The sequence below is a fragment of the Passer montanus genome, unplaced genomic scaffold (genome assembly GCF_014805655.1).
Source record: "Passer montanus isolate IOZ18808 unplaced genomic scaffold, ASM1480565v1 scaffold63, whole genome shotgun sequence".
NCBI classification, from domain to species: Eukaryota; Metazoa; Chordata; class Aves; order Passeriformes; family Passeridae; genus Passer; species Passer montanus.
Window position 1 is genome coordinate 2664571 of NW_024371371.1, and position 16937 is coordinate 2681507.

General features: G+C 42.3%; 1 protein-coding gene across 3 annotated transcripts in view; it reads right to left on the reverse strand.

Moving 5' to 3' along the window:
- Positions 1-16937, reverse strand: part of LOC120511239 (glypican-5-like) — a 353927-nt gene that overhangs the window by 79638 nt on the left and 257352 nt on the right. For all 3 annotated transcript variants that reach the window (XR_005629689.1, XM_039728014.1, XM_039728013.1), the window contains one exon: positions 16271-16421. Coding sequence is in view for 2 of the 3 variants with exons in the window: in XM_039728014.1 (XP_039583948.1) it covers positions 16271-16421 (151 nt within the window). In the remaining variant the exon portion in view is untranslated. The remainder of the gene's footprint in view (positions 1-16270; positions 16422-16937) is intronic.

Consider the following 16937-nt stretch of genomic DNA (forward strand, 5'->3'; position numbering starts at 1 on the left):
ACATACTGCATACTAAGAGTCTGGAATTTTATGTCTGGCTGTAGTAAAGGGGAAGATTCGAGGAAGAGGCTTTGAAAAAGAGGAGAACTTAGCACAAGTTCTTCCTAATTATTGGTATTTCTCAGCAATTTCCATGAGACATTATGAGAAACAACGTCTGTGGGAGATCTCCAGGGCTTTTGCTAGTTGACAGCAGAAGGAGAATGTTATTTTGGAAGGATCATGGGGTTAGAGGCTCCCATTTCTCTGGACTAATACAAACCCTTTGTGCCACTGCTTGGGAGTTCCACATGGAATCAGAACTACCCCGACACCTGAAAAATGCCATGGGTGTTTAATACCTGCAGCAGAGCTACTCTAAACTCTCATTAGAGTCATCTCAAAGGTGATTTATTTCATTAAACAGAAATTTGCACACATCCTGATCTTAACCCTTGATGTTTCAGCCAGTGTTCCAAGTTCTCAGTGCCATTAATGCACACATGCTTCCACATCTGCTTCCAGCCAGCACATCCAATTCGTTTTCTTCCTCAAGAAACTGCCTCAAGTGAAGCCCCCAAGAAAGCCCTAACCACATGAATCTCACCACTTCCTGAGATTTACTCCCAAAACTATTTGACAAGCTATTAGACTGAACTGGAAAAAAAAAAAAAGAGATGAGTGCAAGCATGTAGCTGCTTTCCTGTACAGACAACTGCTTTAGCAGCTAAATAAAACTAATAGTACCTGACCAGTTCTCATGTAGAGGCTTTGCTAATTTACAGGCACAATTTGGATTTCTGGAAAATGCTTCCTGTTGTCCATTTTGAAATTATACTTTTGCTTTGGTAAATTATATTACTGAAGTCTCCACCTCTAACAAATATGTTAAAAATAAGCCAAACTTGGTGCACAGTATTATTAATCAGCAGTCATTTAACTTCATCAGGGTCGTGTATTTTTCCTAAAAAGTATTCACTAAAGGCAATAATCTAAATAAATTTATCTACACCCTGTAACAACCAGATTTCCTTAGCACAGACTAACACAATTGCACTACCTTAGCCAAATGAAGAATTAAAAAGAAGCATTAATGCAGCATTTTCAAGAAAAAGGTGTGAGCTTGCCAGGGATGCATCAATTATTACATTACCACCTACTGCCTGTGAGTTTAGCCATGGTGCTTTTGATGATGGGCATTTTAAGGTATTAATGCTGGGCAATTTTCTCGAAATTCCTTTCAGGACAAATCTCCTTAAGCTCATAACATCTTAATGCTCTCCAAGAACAAAAGCCTTCAGTTCCACGAGAGCAGCGCTAATGCAGGATGCATTTGTGAGGAGGGACTGGCACCAGACCCCTGAGAAAACAGATTACACAGCTGCTGCTTCTGTGGGGGCAGCTGGGGAGGCCAGGCAGGCAGAGAGTGCCTCATCTGCCACAGCCACACAGCCCTGCCATGGTCACACAGGTGTGGCTCTGCCATGGTCACACAGCCCTGCCATGGTCACACAGCTCTGCCATGGTCACACAGCTCTGCCAGGTGTGGCTGTGCCAGCTGTGGCTCTGCCATGGTCACACAGCTCTGCCATGGTCACACAGGTGTGGCTCTGCCATGGTCACACAGCCCTGCCATGGTCACACAGGTGTGGCTCTGCCATGGTCACACAGCCCTGCCATGGTCACACAGCTCTGCCATGGTCACACAGCTCTGCCAGGTGTGGCTGTGCCAGCTGTGGCTCTGCCGTGGTCACACAGCTCTGCCATGGTCACACAGCTCTGCCAGCTGTGCTGTGCCAGCTGTGGCCCTGCTATGGTCACACAGCTCTGCCAGGTGTGGCTCTGCCATGGTCACACAGCTCTGCCAGCTGTGGCTCTGCCATGGTCACACAGCTCTGCCATGGTCACACAGCTCTGCCAGCTGTGGCTCTGCCATGGTCACACAGCTCTGCCATGGTCACACAGCTCTGCCAGGTGTGGCTGTGCCAGCTGTGGCTCTGCCATGGTCACACAGCTCTGCCATGGTCACACAGCTCTGCCAGTGTGGCTGTGCCAGCTGTGGCTCTGCCATGGTCACACAGCTCTGCCAGCTGTGCTGTGCCAGCTGTGGCTCTGCCATGGCCACCCAGCTCCACAGGCACTGCCAGGACTCTGTGTGGCCCTGCAGAGAGTCCCAAAGAGGAGATTGTCCTGGGAATGGGAAACCCTTGTCTCGGAAGGGGATTTATGAGCATATCCCAAATCCAGGAACCACTGACATGTGACATGGGTGAAGGGAAAAGAGCAGAGGACCTGAACGCTGGCCAGGGGAGGATTTTTGACTATTTACTTTCTAAACTTGCGTCCCAAATCCAGGAACCACTGACATGTGTGACATGGGTGAAGGGAAAAGATCAGAGGACCTGAACGCTGGCCAGGGGAGGATTTTTGACTATTTACTTTCTAAACTTGCTGGCATTTACCCAGCAGCTGTGAGCAGTGGGGAGAAGGATCATTGCAAAAACTTAAGGCTCTTTCAGGGGAACACAGCAACCACAAAAAAGTCACCTGCACCAAAAACCAAGGCACCTATCTGCAAAATGGGGGAAAGAGCCCTTAAGTAAAGACACACCTGTGCCAGTGTTCTTCTTTGTAACAGGAGGGAACAAATAAAGAAGGATCTCTGTTTTATAATAGGCTTCTGCTTCTAAAAAATTACATTATTAAGGTGTATAATCCAAGCTAAAAAGAATGCACGAGAAAGAGATGGTGTTTGATTATGTAAGTGGTGGTGGATTACATTGCACTCCAGTGTCAGCAGAACATAAAGGAGTTGAAAACAATGATTTGATTTTTAACCAGATGCAGAGAGTTTGTCCATGGTTAGTCAGAAGCATTGTACTTTACATAAATGCCTCACAAATGGTGACACAGTAATTACAGCACCAGGAAATGGCCACTATCTGTCTGCTCTGCACTTTGCAGACTAAATAGAGATTTCATGCATAATGAATACACTTGTGTTAGCCCAATTCACTTTTTCAATATTATTTTATAAGGTGAGAATAATATAAATTTTAAATAATTATTCAAGTGTTACATCTATTTTATCACGAGTTACATTTTTAATAAAATGCAACTTTATTTGAAGCACACATAATGTTTGCATAATCTGTGGAAGAAAATTGGCACTCTAGGAATTTATAATTTGCTTATTTCTTATAAAGCCTTTTGATGTATCCTGCAGATTGATAGGGTTTCAGTGTATTTATACAGATAGAAAAATATTTTCTGTGGTTGGGTATTTGCTCCTTTGAATAGACTTCTTTACAGTTTGCAATGCATTTTCATATAGTTTGCAAAAATAAGTTTATGATTTATCTGTAGTTTAAAAAATTCATTTCAAATCTTCTTTGATACAACACACTTCCAATTTTTGTTGTGACACAGATTATGCAAATATGCTTGACAAAGAGGATGCAAAGTGATTTTAAAGCAGCAGCTCAGCTGACAGTGCCCAGGCTGCTGTGAGAGCTCAAAAGGATTGGGGGTTTACAGCCCCATGGATGGACATTGATTACTTGGGGCTTTTCTTGCATTAATGGGGAGGCTCCCACTGGGCATTTCCCAGTGATGCATTTGGGGGTGATACTGAACCACTGCTGTGTCCCCATTACTGTCACACATCTTTTTCATTTCCTGACAAGCTGTCAGGGACCTGCTAACATGTCAGGACTCTGGAACGTGATTAAAGTGTTTTTTTCTTTTTTGGGTTTTTTTTTGATAAAGCTCTTTTCAGTTCATGATATCCATGTGGAGTTTATGTTGAGGTTTAAAGCAGCTTGGAGACAGCCAGTGAGTGCCTTCCTAGTCAAGTGTGGAGGACTGCACATGCAGCAGTCCTGGAGCAGGGCAGAACCACACAGGGATGCTGCATGCAGAGGAATCTCACATGCTGCTCACCAGGGCAGGAATCCCCTCTCAGCACCCAGGGACCTGAGCAGGGAACACTGCAGATGAAAATCTGCAATCAGGAGACCACAGGGAACAACACACACCAATGGAGAGAGAGAGAGGAGGGAGTTCTTTCTTGTGCAGCCACTGAAACTGTGGAGGCAATGACTGGACTGCCTCAGGATTTCAGCTTTTCTATTTTTCAGATCCTGCACTGCATTGGTGCACAACTCCAAACTCCATACACAGTGTTAGTTACTGTCTTCACGTTTTGGTCAGACAAAACAATCCCTCTGGGCCTGGAACCCAAGGACACCCGACAGCCTCAGGACCCAAAAGTACAAACAAAAGTGAATTGGGGAGAGTAAACTGGAGGTAAATGACTTCATTAGCTGAAGCTGTAATTGGAGGATTAACCCCTGATATGTAAATGGACTAAAATCATAATTGTCTGAAAAACTGGTGCCCATTGTCCAGCTTGGGTGCAGCCTCTGGGAGGCTGTGACTGCCCAAGGTGTGGCTGTGGAAGGCCTTCAATAAACACCCACTTTATGCTCTGAACCTTGTCTAGCCTGTGTTCTAGGGAGCCACCCCAAGGCATCAGAGGAGGCGAGGCTGCTGAGAAGCTGTCTGGCTCTCTTACAGGCCATATTCCACCCTGTCTGAAGGGGAAACATATAAACATGTGACAGTGCCAAGCACAGAACTGCTCTGCACTACAAGAAAAGCCTCCAAATGTAGGGTTTTGAGTACAACACAGCCTCATGACCCAGTGCCTCTGCTGATGCTCAGGGCTTTTCTTCTGCTTTGGAAAAGCAAAACCCAGGCAGCACCTGGCTGGGTCCATGCTCCAGTGCAGCCCTTGGAGGGAATGAAATCTGCAAGGACAGTGGTTGGAGAGACCCTGGCAGGCAGGGATAAGGCAAAGAACTATCAAGAAAAATCCCCTGAGGTCCATGGAATGAACACAAGTGCAGCAGGTAGTGGTCAGACTGCTGGAACACAGAGATGTTTCTCACACCAAGGACTCAACAAAATGAATTATGTTCCCACGGCTTTAATAAAAAAATTTAGAGCTCCATGAAGAGAGAAAAACTTACTTCCAGTGAACATGAGTAGTTGGTCATTTTCAAAAATAGTTATTTTTTAATGTGTGAATATAACATGAATATTTCAATTCCCAGGACTGTTCTGCAAGTACTTTTTTATGATAAGTGATGAAATGTTCCTGCCTGGATGCAATTGTACTAAACTACTGTAATAGATTCTCTGCTTGAACTTGATGTATCCCAGCTTTGGGGCTGCATCCCAGTTTTGAGAGGATACTTTATTATCAATAGCTGAGTTTCAAAAGGGGCCAAGACCTGTGTAAATTAGATAAATCAGGATATCAAAAAAAGACAGTGTCACAGTTGTTTAACCTGAACCAAAGGAATTTCTGTGCTTTGGCACAGCCCAAGCTCACTGCTGCAGGGCACCATGGGCAGCACCTTTGCAGCAGCCTTAGGGTTACCACTCTGCACAGGAGGGAGAAGGGCAGCAGAATCCAATGCTTTTTTCCTTGGCTCAAACTGTTGTCTCATTAAGTCAAAAGCAAAATCCCCAGTGATAATTATTGGGTCAGGCCAAACTCTCCCATCTTGTTTTTCTTCTGGCCTTTATATTCTTTCTTGTGAATTTTAGAATGTAATACCTTTAAATCAAGAACTTTCTGGCTAAAAATATCAAGCTTACTATACATAATCATTATTATTATTATTATAAAAGCTATGTATTATTTGCAGGGGGTAAAATATTCCAGCTTGAATCAATATTTTCTCTTTTGTGTTCAAAACCTACAAAAAATATCCTCTGAAATTAACATTCTTCCAATTGCATATGTACAACAAATGTTTCCATTTTTCAAAATGAAACCTTTTCGATAGAGAAACAAATTTGTGGGTTTTTGAACAGGAAGAAAACTGCTTTCCCTCCCATCAGTTCTACTGTTTTTCTATTGTGTAAGAGATTTATCCTGATGGAGTTTAGCCCAGGGCACTGTGCTTGCCCCTCCACATTCAGGTTACTGCAAATGTTCTTTGTGCTGTTGGAGCAGTGTCCTGCGTGTGCTGCAGCTCCATACATATTTAACCAGGCTGTTGCTTTACAAGCACATGTTCAAAAGATTTTATCTAATCAAATTTTAAATAGGAAATTACTTGTCTGACTTCACATCAGAAAGCCATTCCTTTCCCTGCTGCTGCAGATTGGGTTATTAGGACTTCACTACCAAATGGTCAGCAGTGTGTCTGAGTCACCACTCTTAATTCTGGGTATAAATATCAGATGATGATTTATTCCCAGGCTGTTGCAATGCTGCAGGAGCAAATTCTCTTTAATCTCTTTAATTTGGAGAGGAATGACAAATATAGTTTGGAAAGCTGAGAATTTCTAAGGTTTTCAGTTCTATCAGCTGATTTCAGTGTCTCCCTCCACTTTCTGGTGATTCCAAGAGGTTTTCATGCCCACACTGACCCAGCCCTGCTCCTCTCTGTGAATTAACTGCTAACTGTGGGCAGCAATTCCATGGTAAGTGGGCTAAAGCTGTGATGGTGAGAACGTTCAATGACTTTCACAAGTAAATGGAATAAACTTTGAAGGAGTAGTTGTTCCCTCGTGTGCTTCCTGCCTCACCACTGTTCAACATTCCTACCCCATCTGGACCTCAGGTGAGAGTTCATGGTCTGCACAGTGACAGAAATGGTACTGCCTGCATATTCAAAGGTTGGAGTTTGCTCCCTAGAATACCCCCTTACAGCTTTCAGCTCTTCCAAAATGCTCATTCTGTTTCTCCTAACCAATGTGTCTCAGCCTTTTTGGGCAATGGAGCTGCCCAGGCAGGTTGCTGATGCAAGGGAGGCTTGCTTGTGCAAATCACACCTGGATCAAGAATGTGCATCATTTCAGAAAGCACTAAAGCAGGAAATGGACTTAAAATCTCACTGAAATGAAGACTAACCTGCAAACTTAGCAGGATTGCTTATTTAAAAGATGAACAAACTAATGTGACACAAGATACCTCAAGAGATTGAAAAAAAACCCAAACCAAAACAATTTTCTTAATTTCAAAATACCTTTTTGTCATATTCAAAGTTTGTTTGGTTCTTTATAGTTTTTTTTATTTCAGAAATAATTCAAATTTGGCTTGACAAACTATTAGGCATTCAGAGAAGAACAAGTACAATAGGGAGATTAAAGAAGACAACCTAAAGAATGTCAGACAATCTGTCTAAATTCTAAAAGACAGGAAGACAAGGAAAAAAAAACATTTTCTGATTCTGATATTTAGGAGCCTGAAGTAGGAATAGAATGCAATTTAGAAAAATAAAGGCTTCTCATACAAGTAAACATGAGGGACAATTATTGGAGCCAATAGAGGAAACCAGACTAACAGCAGTAGGATCTTGTACCCAGCTGACTTTTCCATCACTGAGAACTATGACAATGACCCTCAGTCATCCATAATTTAGGGACTTCACCCTGTTTGTACAGCTTGAGGTTCCACTCTTCAGCACCTCATATAAACCCAGAAAGATTTCTAAATTCTCTCTTTTGCAAGTTAAATCTGGTTCCTGAGTTCAGGGCTACTGGATGATGTTACAGCCCAACACACCCTAAAAGGCCTCTGAAAGGTGTTAGCTGTTCTGTCCAAACTGAAGATTTCAGGGAAATCTTACTTGGCCGCTTTCAGGATCAAAGAACAGAAATAAACACCCCTAAAAACCAGCAGACAGGAGACACTGTGGGATAAACCAGATGCAAAACCACCTGCTGAGGAATAATGTGCTTAATCTTTGAACACTTTTCCAAAAGGTATTTAAGTACACGCAAGATCATCAGCTGGTTTAAGTTATTTTAAAGTACCTTGATCTCAAGGCAGCCAGATCCAGCCCTATAAATTCTTGATCCTGTTGATATGTCACATACTTTAGCCTGAAGTTCTGTTCTTTTTGTAGTAAATCGAGTCTAGAGCACAGAGCAGTTGTGCTGTGCTCTCTGTTACTGTAAAACTAAACTGTGCTTTCTTTCAGGGTGTTGTTTTGATCCTAAATTTCTCAGCTGAGACATTCTGATGGCATATCTGCTGGCTTCAGGCACAACAGAACTCTTTTAAGGAGTCTTATTTTACCTTAAAATGGACAATCAAGGAATAGAAATCCTCTAAATGTGCACCTGGTGTACTCAAGGCAGCTTCTCCCTGAAAGCAAAGACAAAGCACCCTCAAGAAACATCAGTTCAAGAGAGGGAGGGAGGGAGGGAGGGAAAACAAACCAGAGCAGTTCTTTTCCTCCTCCAGAAGAACAACAACTGCTTACGCTTTCCTTCTGAACCATAAAACAAGGGAAGCTGTCAGCAGGGAAAAACAGAAAGTGTATTTTCATTTGTCAGTAACTTTCAGCTCTATTTCCACTGCCAAGCAGCTGCACCACCTGCCTTCCACTTGTTGTGTGCAATGAGAGATGACAGAGGGCTTCTTAAAGCCTTTAAGGTTGCAGTAATTCATAACCTTACCTTAATTAACCTGGCAGAATATACCTTTGGAAGAAAAAGGCCCAGGGATGATTTTAGTCTCTTCCTTCCCTGGAGAAAGGTGAGGAGGGAAGGTGGCAGAGGTGCAGCACAGGCTCTGTCACCTGTCACCTGGCTCTGGCCAGGTAAGTGCTCCTCCCTTGTGTGGCACCAAAACCAATAGGCAGGTGAACATTTGCCTTGGGCTTGCAGGATTGTTTTGATAACTTATAATTCAATGGCATTAATATTTTAAAGGGAGTTCCATTAAATGATATGAGTTATCTGTTTTGGAGCAATTTAAAGGATCTTTCATTGTTAACTCCTCTTAATTAATTTTGGCTTTATGGCATTCTGGGGGCAGATTGCTCAGCCTTCACATTTACCCTATCACTGTGTGGCATGACTGGAGCTCTCAGGTGAATTCCTTGTCAGAAGGATGCAAACCACACATCTCACAAGGGCTCCATCTGAAGGGTTGGTTTTACTCTCTGCCTGTGAACTCTGGGTGCCAGCCTGCTCCTGCAAATGACATTTTCAGAAAAAAGCACCATGACTGTGGGGTCAGAGTATCTACCTGCAGAGAGCTCCTACAGCCTGAATCAAGATATCCTGCTTAATGAGTTTAACATTGCAATTTTTCTTAGAAACTTGTCTTTCTCATATTTAACCATCAAACACCAAGGTGCTAACTTTTTGTTCCTGCTCTTTGTGGTTCAACTACGGTCCTGTTTAGGACATTCAGCTTTGTGACACTTCTGTTTAAAAGAAGTCCTTTTTATTAATACCTGTGAGAAATGCTGCTGAGTGGGAACTCACTGGAAAATGAGATCAATGAGTTTTCAGTTTAGGGCTGTTTTTAAAACCCATCTCAGAAATAGATGTACACATGGAATTACTCCTGTGGAAAGTAACCAGATAAAATACTGCTGACAAGGGCAGTGAAAAATTGTTCTGCTGTAAAAAGTGTGTTCAAGGGACAGAGATTACTGGTAATATTTTTAGTAGGAAGCTGGTAAAAGCTCATTACCCTTCAGTGATCTCCAGTGCAGTCCCTGATGGCTGCTTATACAGAACTCCTGCAAACACTTGAGCCCCAAATGTCTTTATTTTGATCTCTCCAATGTTTAATTTCCTCCTACAGAACATGCATTGGAAGGCTTAGGGTACCTTAAGCAACTAAAATGCTTTACCTTTTAATTTTGTCTAAATGCTGCTAAGATGAACAGAAATGTGCAGTAATTTACATTTCTCTGGTGAAATGGTAAAACTGCATTTCCCCAGTTACATTTTGCCTCTTTGAAGGCACCAGAGATATCACCAAAGCTGTTCAGAGAGTCACAGAGCTGGCACACAGTCTGTTGTTCCTCCAGCTACTGCTCTGCTCAGCATTAGGAGAAATTCCTGCAGGGGATGAGTTTATCTGGTCGTGCAGAAAGTCATTTCTACAACTTGGCAAAAACTCCTGTCTTGAGTGGATCTAAGCAGGAGCCCTGGTGCTGCTGGGAACTCTCACCTCAGGTCTGGGAGTGAGAATCTGAAGGAACTGAAATCCCATTCCTTTACACCTCCAATTGTCACATCAGTGCTGAGGCTGAGGAAGGTTGGGGAATGATTCTAAGCTTCTTCTTCTGTTCATTCCAAGTTAAAATTATACTAAATGACAAAAAATAACTTAACCCTGTACTGGCAGATTATAAAATAGATTTATCCAGGGACAGAGATGAGGAAACCTCCTTCTATTTCTCTCTCTTTTTTTCTTCTCTTCTTCTCTCCCTTTTCAACACTATCTTCCCTTCTCTCTCAGCTGCCCTCTGATCCCAACAGCACAGAGCAGAGCCTGCAGGAAATGCCACTGCCACCCAGAGAATCCCTCAGCCAGGTGTACCCAGGAGGGAATGGCGGGACACCACTGTGACATCAAAGTCACTCACCTCAGGACCAGCCCTTCCCAAGTTCAAATAAATAATCAAAAATCTGTATTTTTAATTGGAATTTTTCAGTTTCTCTGGTTTTCTCTGCTCCCATGTCTCCTCCCAAACTGTATCCTAAAACAGAAGCCACAGCCTGAAATTTGCCAGCTGTGGAGCTACCACTCACTCCCCCCACACATGCTGAAGACCCTGGCAAGGTTTGCTTCTGCTCCTCTTGACAGAGGCTCATGTCTCTCTACCACCCCAAATGGCAAGCATAAGGTGGAGTTTGCCTGAAAAATCAAACTTCTGTAAGGGTTTAACCTGTTACTGTGCTGTTTTGAGGACAGAATGAGGCATTTATGCTGAGGGCAATCTAGGAATTTATAGGCTTTCTAAAAACAGAGTTGGCGATAAAATGTCTTGAGCAACAAAGGATGTGGAAAAATGGCTATGCAAGGCAGCAGGATGGGGAGGAGGTGTGATGGAGAGGTTTCTCTAGGCAGGAAGATAGAAGAGACTGAAAATGCAGCATTTCTGTGAGCCAGGATCATCTGTGAGGATGTGTGGCAATGAGAAGCTGACGAGCATGGCTGACTGCCAGCAGATATTATGATCTCAGAATATTGATGTTTTGTACTAATAATTACAAAATCAGCAGCTGTACAACTGCGTATTTGGATAAATACAAGTGTGAGAGCAGCCTGTGACACGGCGAATGGAAATGAAGTATGATTAAAATGACAGGTCACACAGTAATACTGATGCCAAGAAAAGACTGACAGGCTGGGAGAATGATAACATAATAAAGCATTAAAGAATCTTGCTATTCAAAAGGAAAAAACTGATAATGGAAACATTCATAAGCAGTCAGAGAAACGCATTAACTTTCCATTGCTTTTGAGAGCAGATACAGATCAGACAGAAGGCAGTAAGAAAAAAGAAAATTTACTTGTCTGTACTTGTAAAGGCATATTGGGGCAAAAATGCATCCTTCTCATAAGCCCTAAATAATAAATCTACAAGCAGGACAATCTCTTCAGATAGTCTGAAAGATAAGCAGAAAGCTGGGGATTGTCTACACAGCCAAGAAGAAAGTCAAGAGTTGGAATCATGTCATCCGAATTCTCCAAGTAGATTTGTTATAGATTCCCACCCAGGCAATGATCTGTGACAATAACGCAGGCTATTCAACTGGGATGTCCAAAATTTGAATGTTCTTGTTCAAGGGAGGGAGCTTCATGAAGGAATTAGGAAGGAATTAGGAAGGAATTAGGAAGAAGTACAAAATAAAACTGTTACTGGGATTAGGTAAGCACTTGGCAAAAATCACAATAATAAAACACATTTAGGTCACAGTCATGGTCAGAGTCTGGCTGGGATGTCCCAAGATGTGTTTTTATTGAATGCCTGCACTGACAGACACAATTGAAAGTATTATAAAGTGCCTGAGGGCCAGGCACTTGTTATTCCATGGACACGCCCTGCTTTTGGGATGGGGACACAGCAGAAGCCCTTCTCTGCGGGGAACAAGGCAGTGAGCCAGGCCAAAGGAAAGCTCCGTATTTCCATTTCCCAATGATCTCAAGTTTCAAGGCATGTCAGAAGGAGTGAACACCTGTCCCACCTGAGGGCTGAGCTTGTTGAGCCACACACAGATTGTAACCTCAGAGAGGTGAATCTGGTGCAAAGACTCAAGTTCAAGTACACACACACTTGGGGTTGTCCATTGTGTTCAGTGGAGGAGGGCCCAAAGATGGACTAAACTGTATTTTCCTTCACCAGAGGACAGCTCCACTCCCTGGGACTTGGCACAATGCTGCATCAGGCTGCTCAAGACAGAAGCTGGGAAGAATTTCTGCCTTGCACAGGCTGTGTGAAACACCCAGCCTCAGACACAGGGCTCCAGGAGCACCTGGGTGTCCCCTGCAGGTGCTCGTGGACTCGTGCCCACAGTGGTGTCAGCACAGCCTCGTCACCACAGTGCTCCACAACTTCCACACAGCTGCCTTGGCCTTGCACTAAACACAGGTTTAAGCCTTCCTAAACGTTTCGTCACCTTTGTTTCAGAGTGAATCACCTGATGATTTCCCTGAGCTGACCCCTAATGTTGGTTGTCACTGCTTGGGTGGGGCCTCATCACAACACAGAGCTGGGAATTGGAATTCCTGGCACAGGCTTCCTTCCCACTTCTCACCAAACATTTTTCTCCTCTGAAAAGGAAGCAGCAGAGGCAGGACCCAATGTGAATCTGTTACTGCTGTCTTTTCATGAGCAGCAGGACACTCATTCCTCTCCCTCAGTCCTGCAGGGCAATGAGCAATCCTTGCTCTCTCCAGCACCTCCAGCACCTCCATGTAAGGGCTAAAGAGCAAGGACTGGCACCCTTGTGTGGACTCACACTGTGATCAGATCCACTTAAGACACTGGCTCTGTGAGCAGGCTGGGCTCAGCAAGGCTCAGCCTAAGATGCCGCTTTGCCCTTCTGCCTAGAAACCTGCAGGACTGCAGCAGGGCAAACCACAGAGCAACTTCCCCATCCACGCTCCAGATTTATACGGCTGGCTTTCCTCTTCTTCAATCTCTCCCAACAAAGCTTTGTTCCAAGATGATTCACAGATGTTGTCATTAAGAAGTTGGGACTTGCCAACAAATAACACATGGGCCTGCTTCAGAAACTGCTGTTCCCACAGCTTTCCCCAGGAAGCGATACTCAGGGTAATTGGTAAGGCCTGTGAGAGCAGCAATTATAAAGCATCTTCCACCATCCATAATTTCTGAAGAGAATCCATGTTTCCTGAGAATTTATCTTGTTCATTTAAAAATCACGTGGATAAACACACATGATATAGAATAGTCAAGTCCATTATCATGAAAGAAGTGTTGATCTTTTCAGGTAATAGTGAATGGGTCAAGCAAAGACTTATTTGCAACAAACAAAATCCCAGCATTAGCTAATAGACAGCCATGTATCTTAATTAGAGACATAAAATAAAATGATTAATTGATATGCAGGCATGAGTCTCAAAGGCCAGGAGGTGACAAACAAAAGGACAGGACTGTACTGTGCATTGCAGGATAAGCTGAACTGCAGAGAGCAAACCCCAACCAAAAGGGAATAAAAAACAACAGAGAGACAAGGGTGTTCCAGTGACCTGGCTGGAATCATTTCTGTGCTCACCCACTCAGGACATGCAGAAATCCAAAACCCAGGAGCCCAGCCCTCTGTTAGCAGCTTGGAAAAGCAACATGGGCAGTCAGCAGGGGACCCTGTCTGGGGAGATCTCTATCAATGGCCAAGAACAGAAATGTTTCATGATGGTAGCCCATATATTGATTAAATTCTTGGTCATTTAGCAGTAAGGAAAGGGCTTTTTTTTTTTTCAGGGAGGTGAAAAGAAATAAGCATTCGGTAGGTTTTCAAAAACTAAAAGCAATCTCAGTCTTTTGCAATGCTCTCAACACATAGAGCAGTAAATATAATTTTCATATAGTTTTGAATAAATGACAGATGTAGTACATATTTACTACACTCTCAATTCTGCAATTTAGAGGCTGACATTAAAATATTTTCCTCTGTTTTTCATGGGCCTGTTGTTAAAAGCACGACTGCTTTGCCAGAAAGCTGGTGTTTGGAAAGGCTTTTATTCCTTTTTCACTCCTTTTGTCCTGCTGTGTGACTCCATGCTCCAACATGCCCCAAAGAGCTCAGTGGCATTTCACAGCTCTCCTTGTGTCTCACTGACACCTGTGAGGACATTCCCACTGACTTCACCACCCTTCAAACCAGAGATTTGGGATTGGCTTTAGAGCCAATTCACCACCCAATTTCCAGGCAAGCAGGGAACAGGCAATGCTGTCATGTTCCACTTCCACAAAACCATGGGTAGATGGACTGGATGAGTTTAAAGCTTAGGAAATACAAGTTCACAGGCTGTGCAACTGCCAACATCATCTCACAGACATGCAGCAAGGGGAAATTCAACTAATCTGATGTTTGTTTTTCTTTAACATTCTATTAAAGCAAAGCAGCCCCATAATGAGATTACTGCATTTTATCTCTTAATTGTATCCAGATATGGAAAAGAGATTTACTGCTAGTGGCTTGTATACAGTACAATATTTTAAAGCTAATTATGATAGAGCATTACTATTGTCACACAATGAAATACTTATTCTTCTGTTATGAATCAATACCATTTTCTAAAATTTATTGTAACTACCTTTTTAATTGGATATACACCCTGCTAAATTCTGAAACAGACAGTTATATAAATATAATTCTTTTAAATCCAGGATGATATCAGCATAAAATATTTTAATTAAATAGACTGCAAAAGAGGAGAAAAAGTAATATTAAGTAGCTTTCATTATTAAAGCCAGCTGAAAGTCAAGTCTTGAAAGCATTCAAGTTTTTATTTTTTAACTCCACTACTATCCATGGAAGCATGGATACATATCCTCCCCAAAGGGTGTACTAATAGTTTGATTGTTCATTGAAGACTACCAAGCACCTGGCTTTTGTTTCTATTACTCCACACAGAGAGGAAATCATATTACAGTATTTATCTTCCTAAATCCCTGGGGTCTAAAACCTCTACAAGTATTTTCTTTGCTTATGGATGAAATACAGTAAACAATTAAAAAGTTAAGCAAAGAGTTTTAAAATAGCATTGTATCCAAGTTCCTTTGTTCAAAAATATTGGTGAGTAGATGGTGAAAACCTCTGCTTGATCTGTCAGTTGTAATTACTTAACAATTTTTAAAACCAGTGTCCCTATATGATTATACCCTCATCACACAGGTCATCAATGCAGACTAAAATTCAGGTATTTATAAGCTGGTACTGCAATTACCTATAACACATTGCACACAGTCCAAAGTACATCTTTAAGGTTGATTTTCTTGAACAAATATTCACAACAGGGACAGCTGAAGTCTTGACCACAAGCTGATCACAGCATGTTTGCAAATCTTATCTGAGTATGAGACACCTCCTCCCCCTCTCCACTCAGTGGCAGAGGGACAAGGAAAAGGCATTTGTTGATCTCAGCAGAACCAAACAGCAGTTTTAAACCTACCTGAGCTCCAGCCATCCCAATGACCATTGTTTTCAGCACTCTCATACCTATATTTCCTGTATTTACACATCCAACCCACATTATATTTACAGTATGGTAAATTAAACCACTTACATTTTGATGAGGTAAAATGAATCAGAACTTAGAGATGAGGTAAATCAATAATATCAAGTATTTAGAAACATCTAACTTTTTATTAAGTTACTGAAAGAATTTAACTACATATTATATTGCCAGTATGTTGGTGGAAGTTGTTAAGATATTGAAGCTGATTCTACACTTGATGACATAATATCCAAGTAATTTAATGAATAAATATTGCAGAATGTGATGTCTGAGATTATCAAGAAATTTCATTTAACCAGCAGCTCACCACTAAGGAAAAACCCCACAGTATTCCTTATGTTTTTTTTTTTAAGAATATATACATTGAGCCAACTCTGGGTTATCCTTCAGTATGGTTTTGCAATAAATAAATGTTTATGTTAACACTTAGCATACTCTATAAGGTTACCAGTTTTCTATTTATCTGAAGGGCCCACATTATATAGGAAGACTCTTCAGCATTCCTGTGATCCAGATTTCACTGCAGACGTTATTCACTCTATATAAAGTCTTTTATCTGTATGCCAAGTGTTAAATTATATTGGGTTACTCTCTGTATCATTCTAACTGCAGCTCTTCACAGATTAAGATTCAAATCCTTTGAATTTAGTAGGATTTTGACAGCAATTCAAGCAGTGTCTTAGCTCTGTCCACCTAATTGTGACACAGGAATTTCAAAGCTCTCCAAGTGCCTAGAGAAGCTGTGTTTACCTGCTGTGTGCATCCTGTCCCCGGATCCTTGGCAGCCATCCTCATCATCACAGTCTCCACTTGACTCCATGTCCTCACTCCTTCCAGCCCCACTGCCAGCATCCCGGGGACCCCATCTCTCCAGCTTCAACTTTGCCTTCTCAGCATCCAGCTGAAATGGAAGAGTGACAAAGCAACCATGGTCAGAGTGTTCACACAGCTCCTAGCCCTGGCACCCATCTGGTTTATACAGCAACAAACACTCTCTCATGCACTTTCAAGAGCAGCTCCTCAAGTTGGGGGCTGTTTCTGGCAATGGCATTCAAATATTCTGCAATAACAGAGTATGCAACCAAATGTTCTGCAGTGTAGATGTCCAGGGGCACTTATCAAACTTTTAATTGAAAACATCACATCTACCAGCACCACCACAGGGAGTGCTGTTCCTACAGCTGGGGAGTCTTTGCTTCTTTTCTGCCAGAGTCAGGATTAAATGTGTGAGATGGAATTTATTGTTTGGACTCAGATGTTTATTAGTTCTTGTCCATGTTACAGTTTCACAAACCCTGAGTTCTGCAGCACTTCACTCTAGTAAACTAAAAATGGAGCCCCATCTCTCTCTCTAGAAGTCCTTTTAAGGATAAACTGTCCAATTAAGAAATGACACCTACATTATTTTTACTTTTCA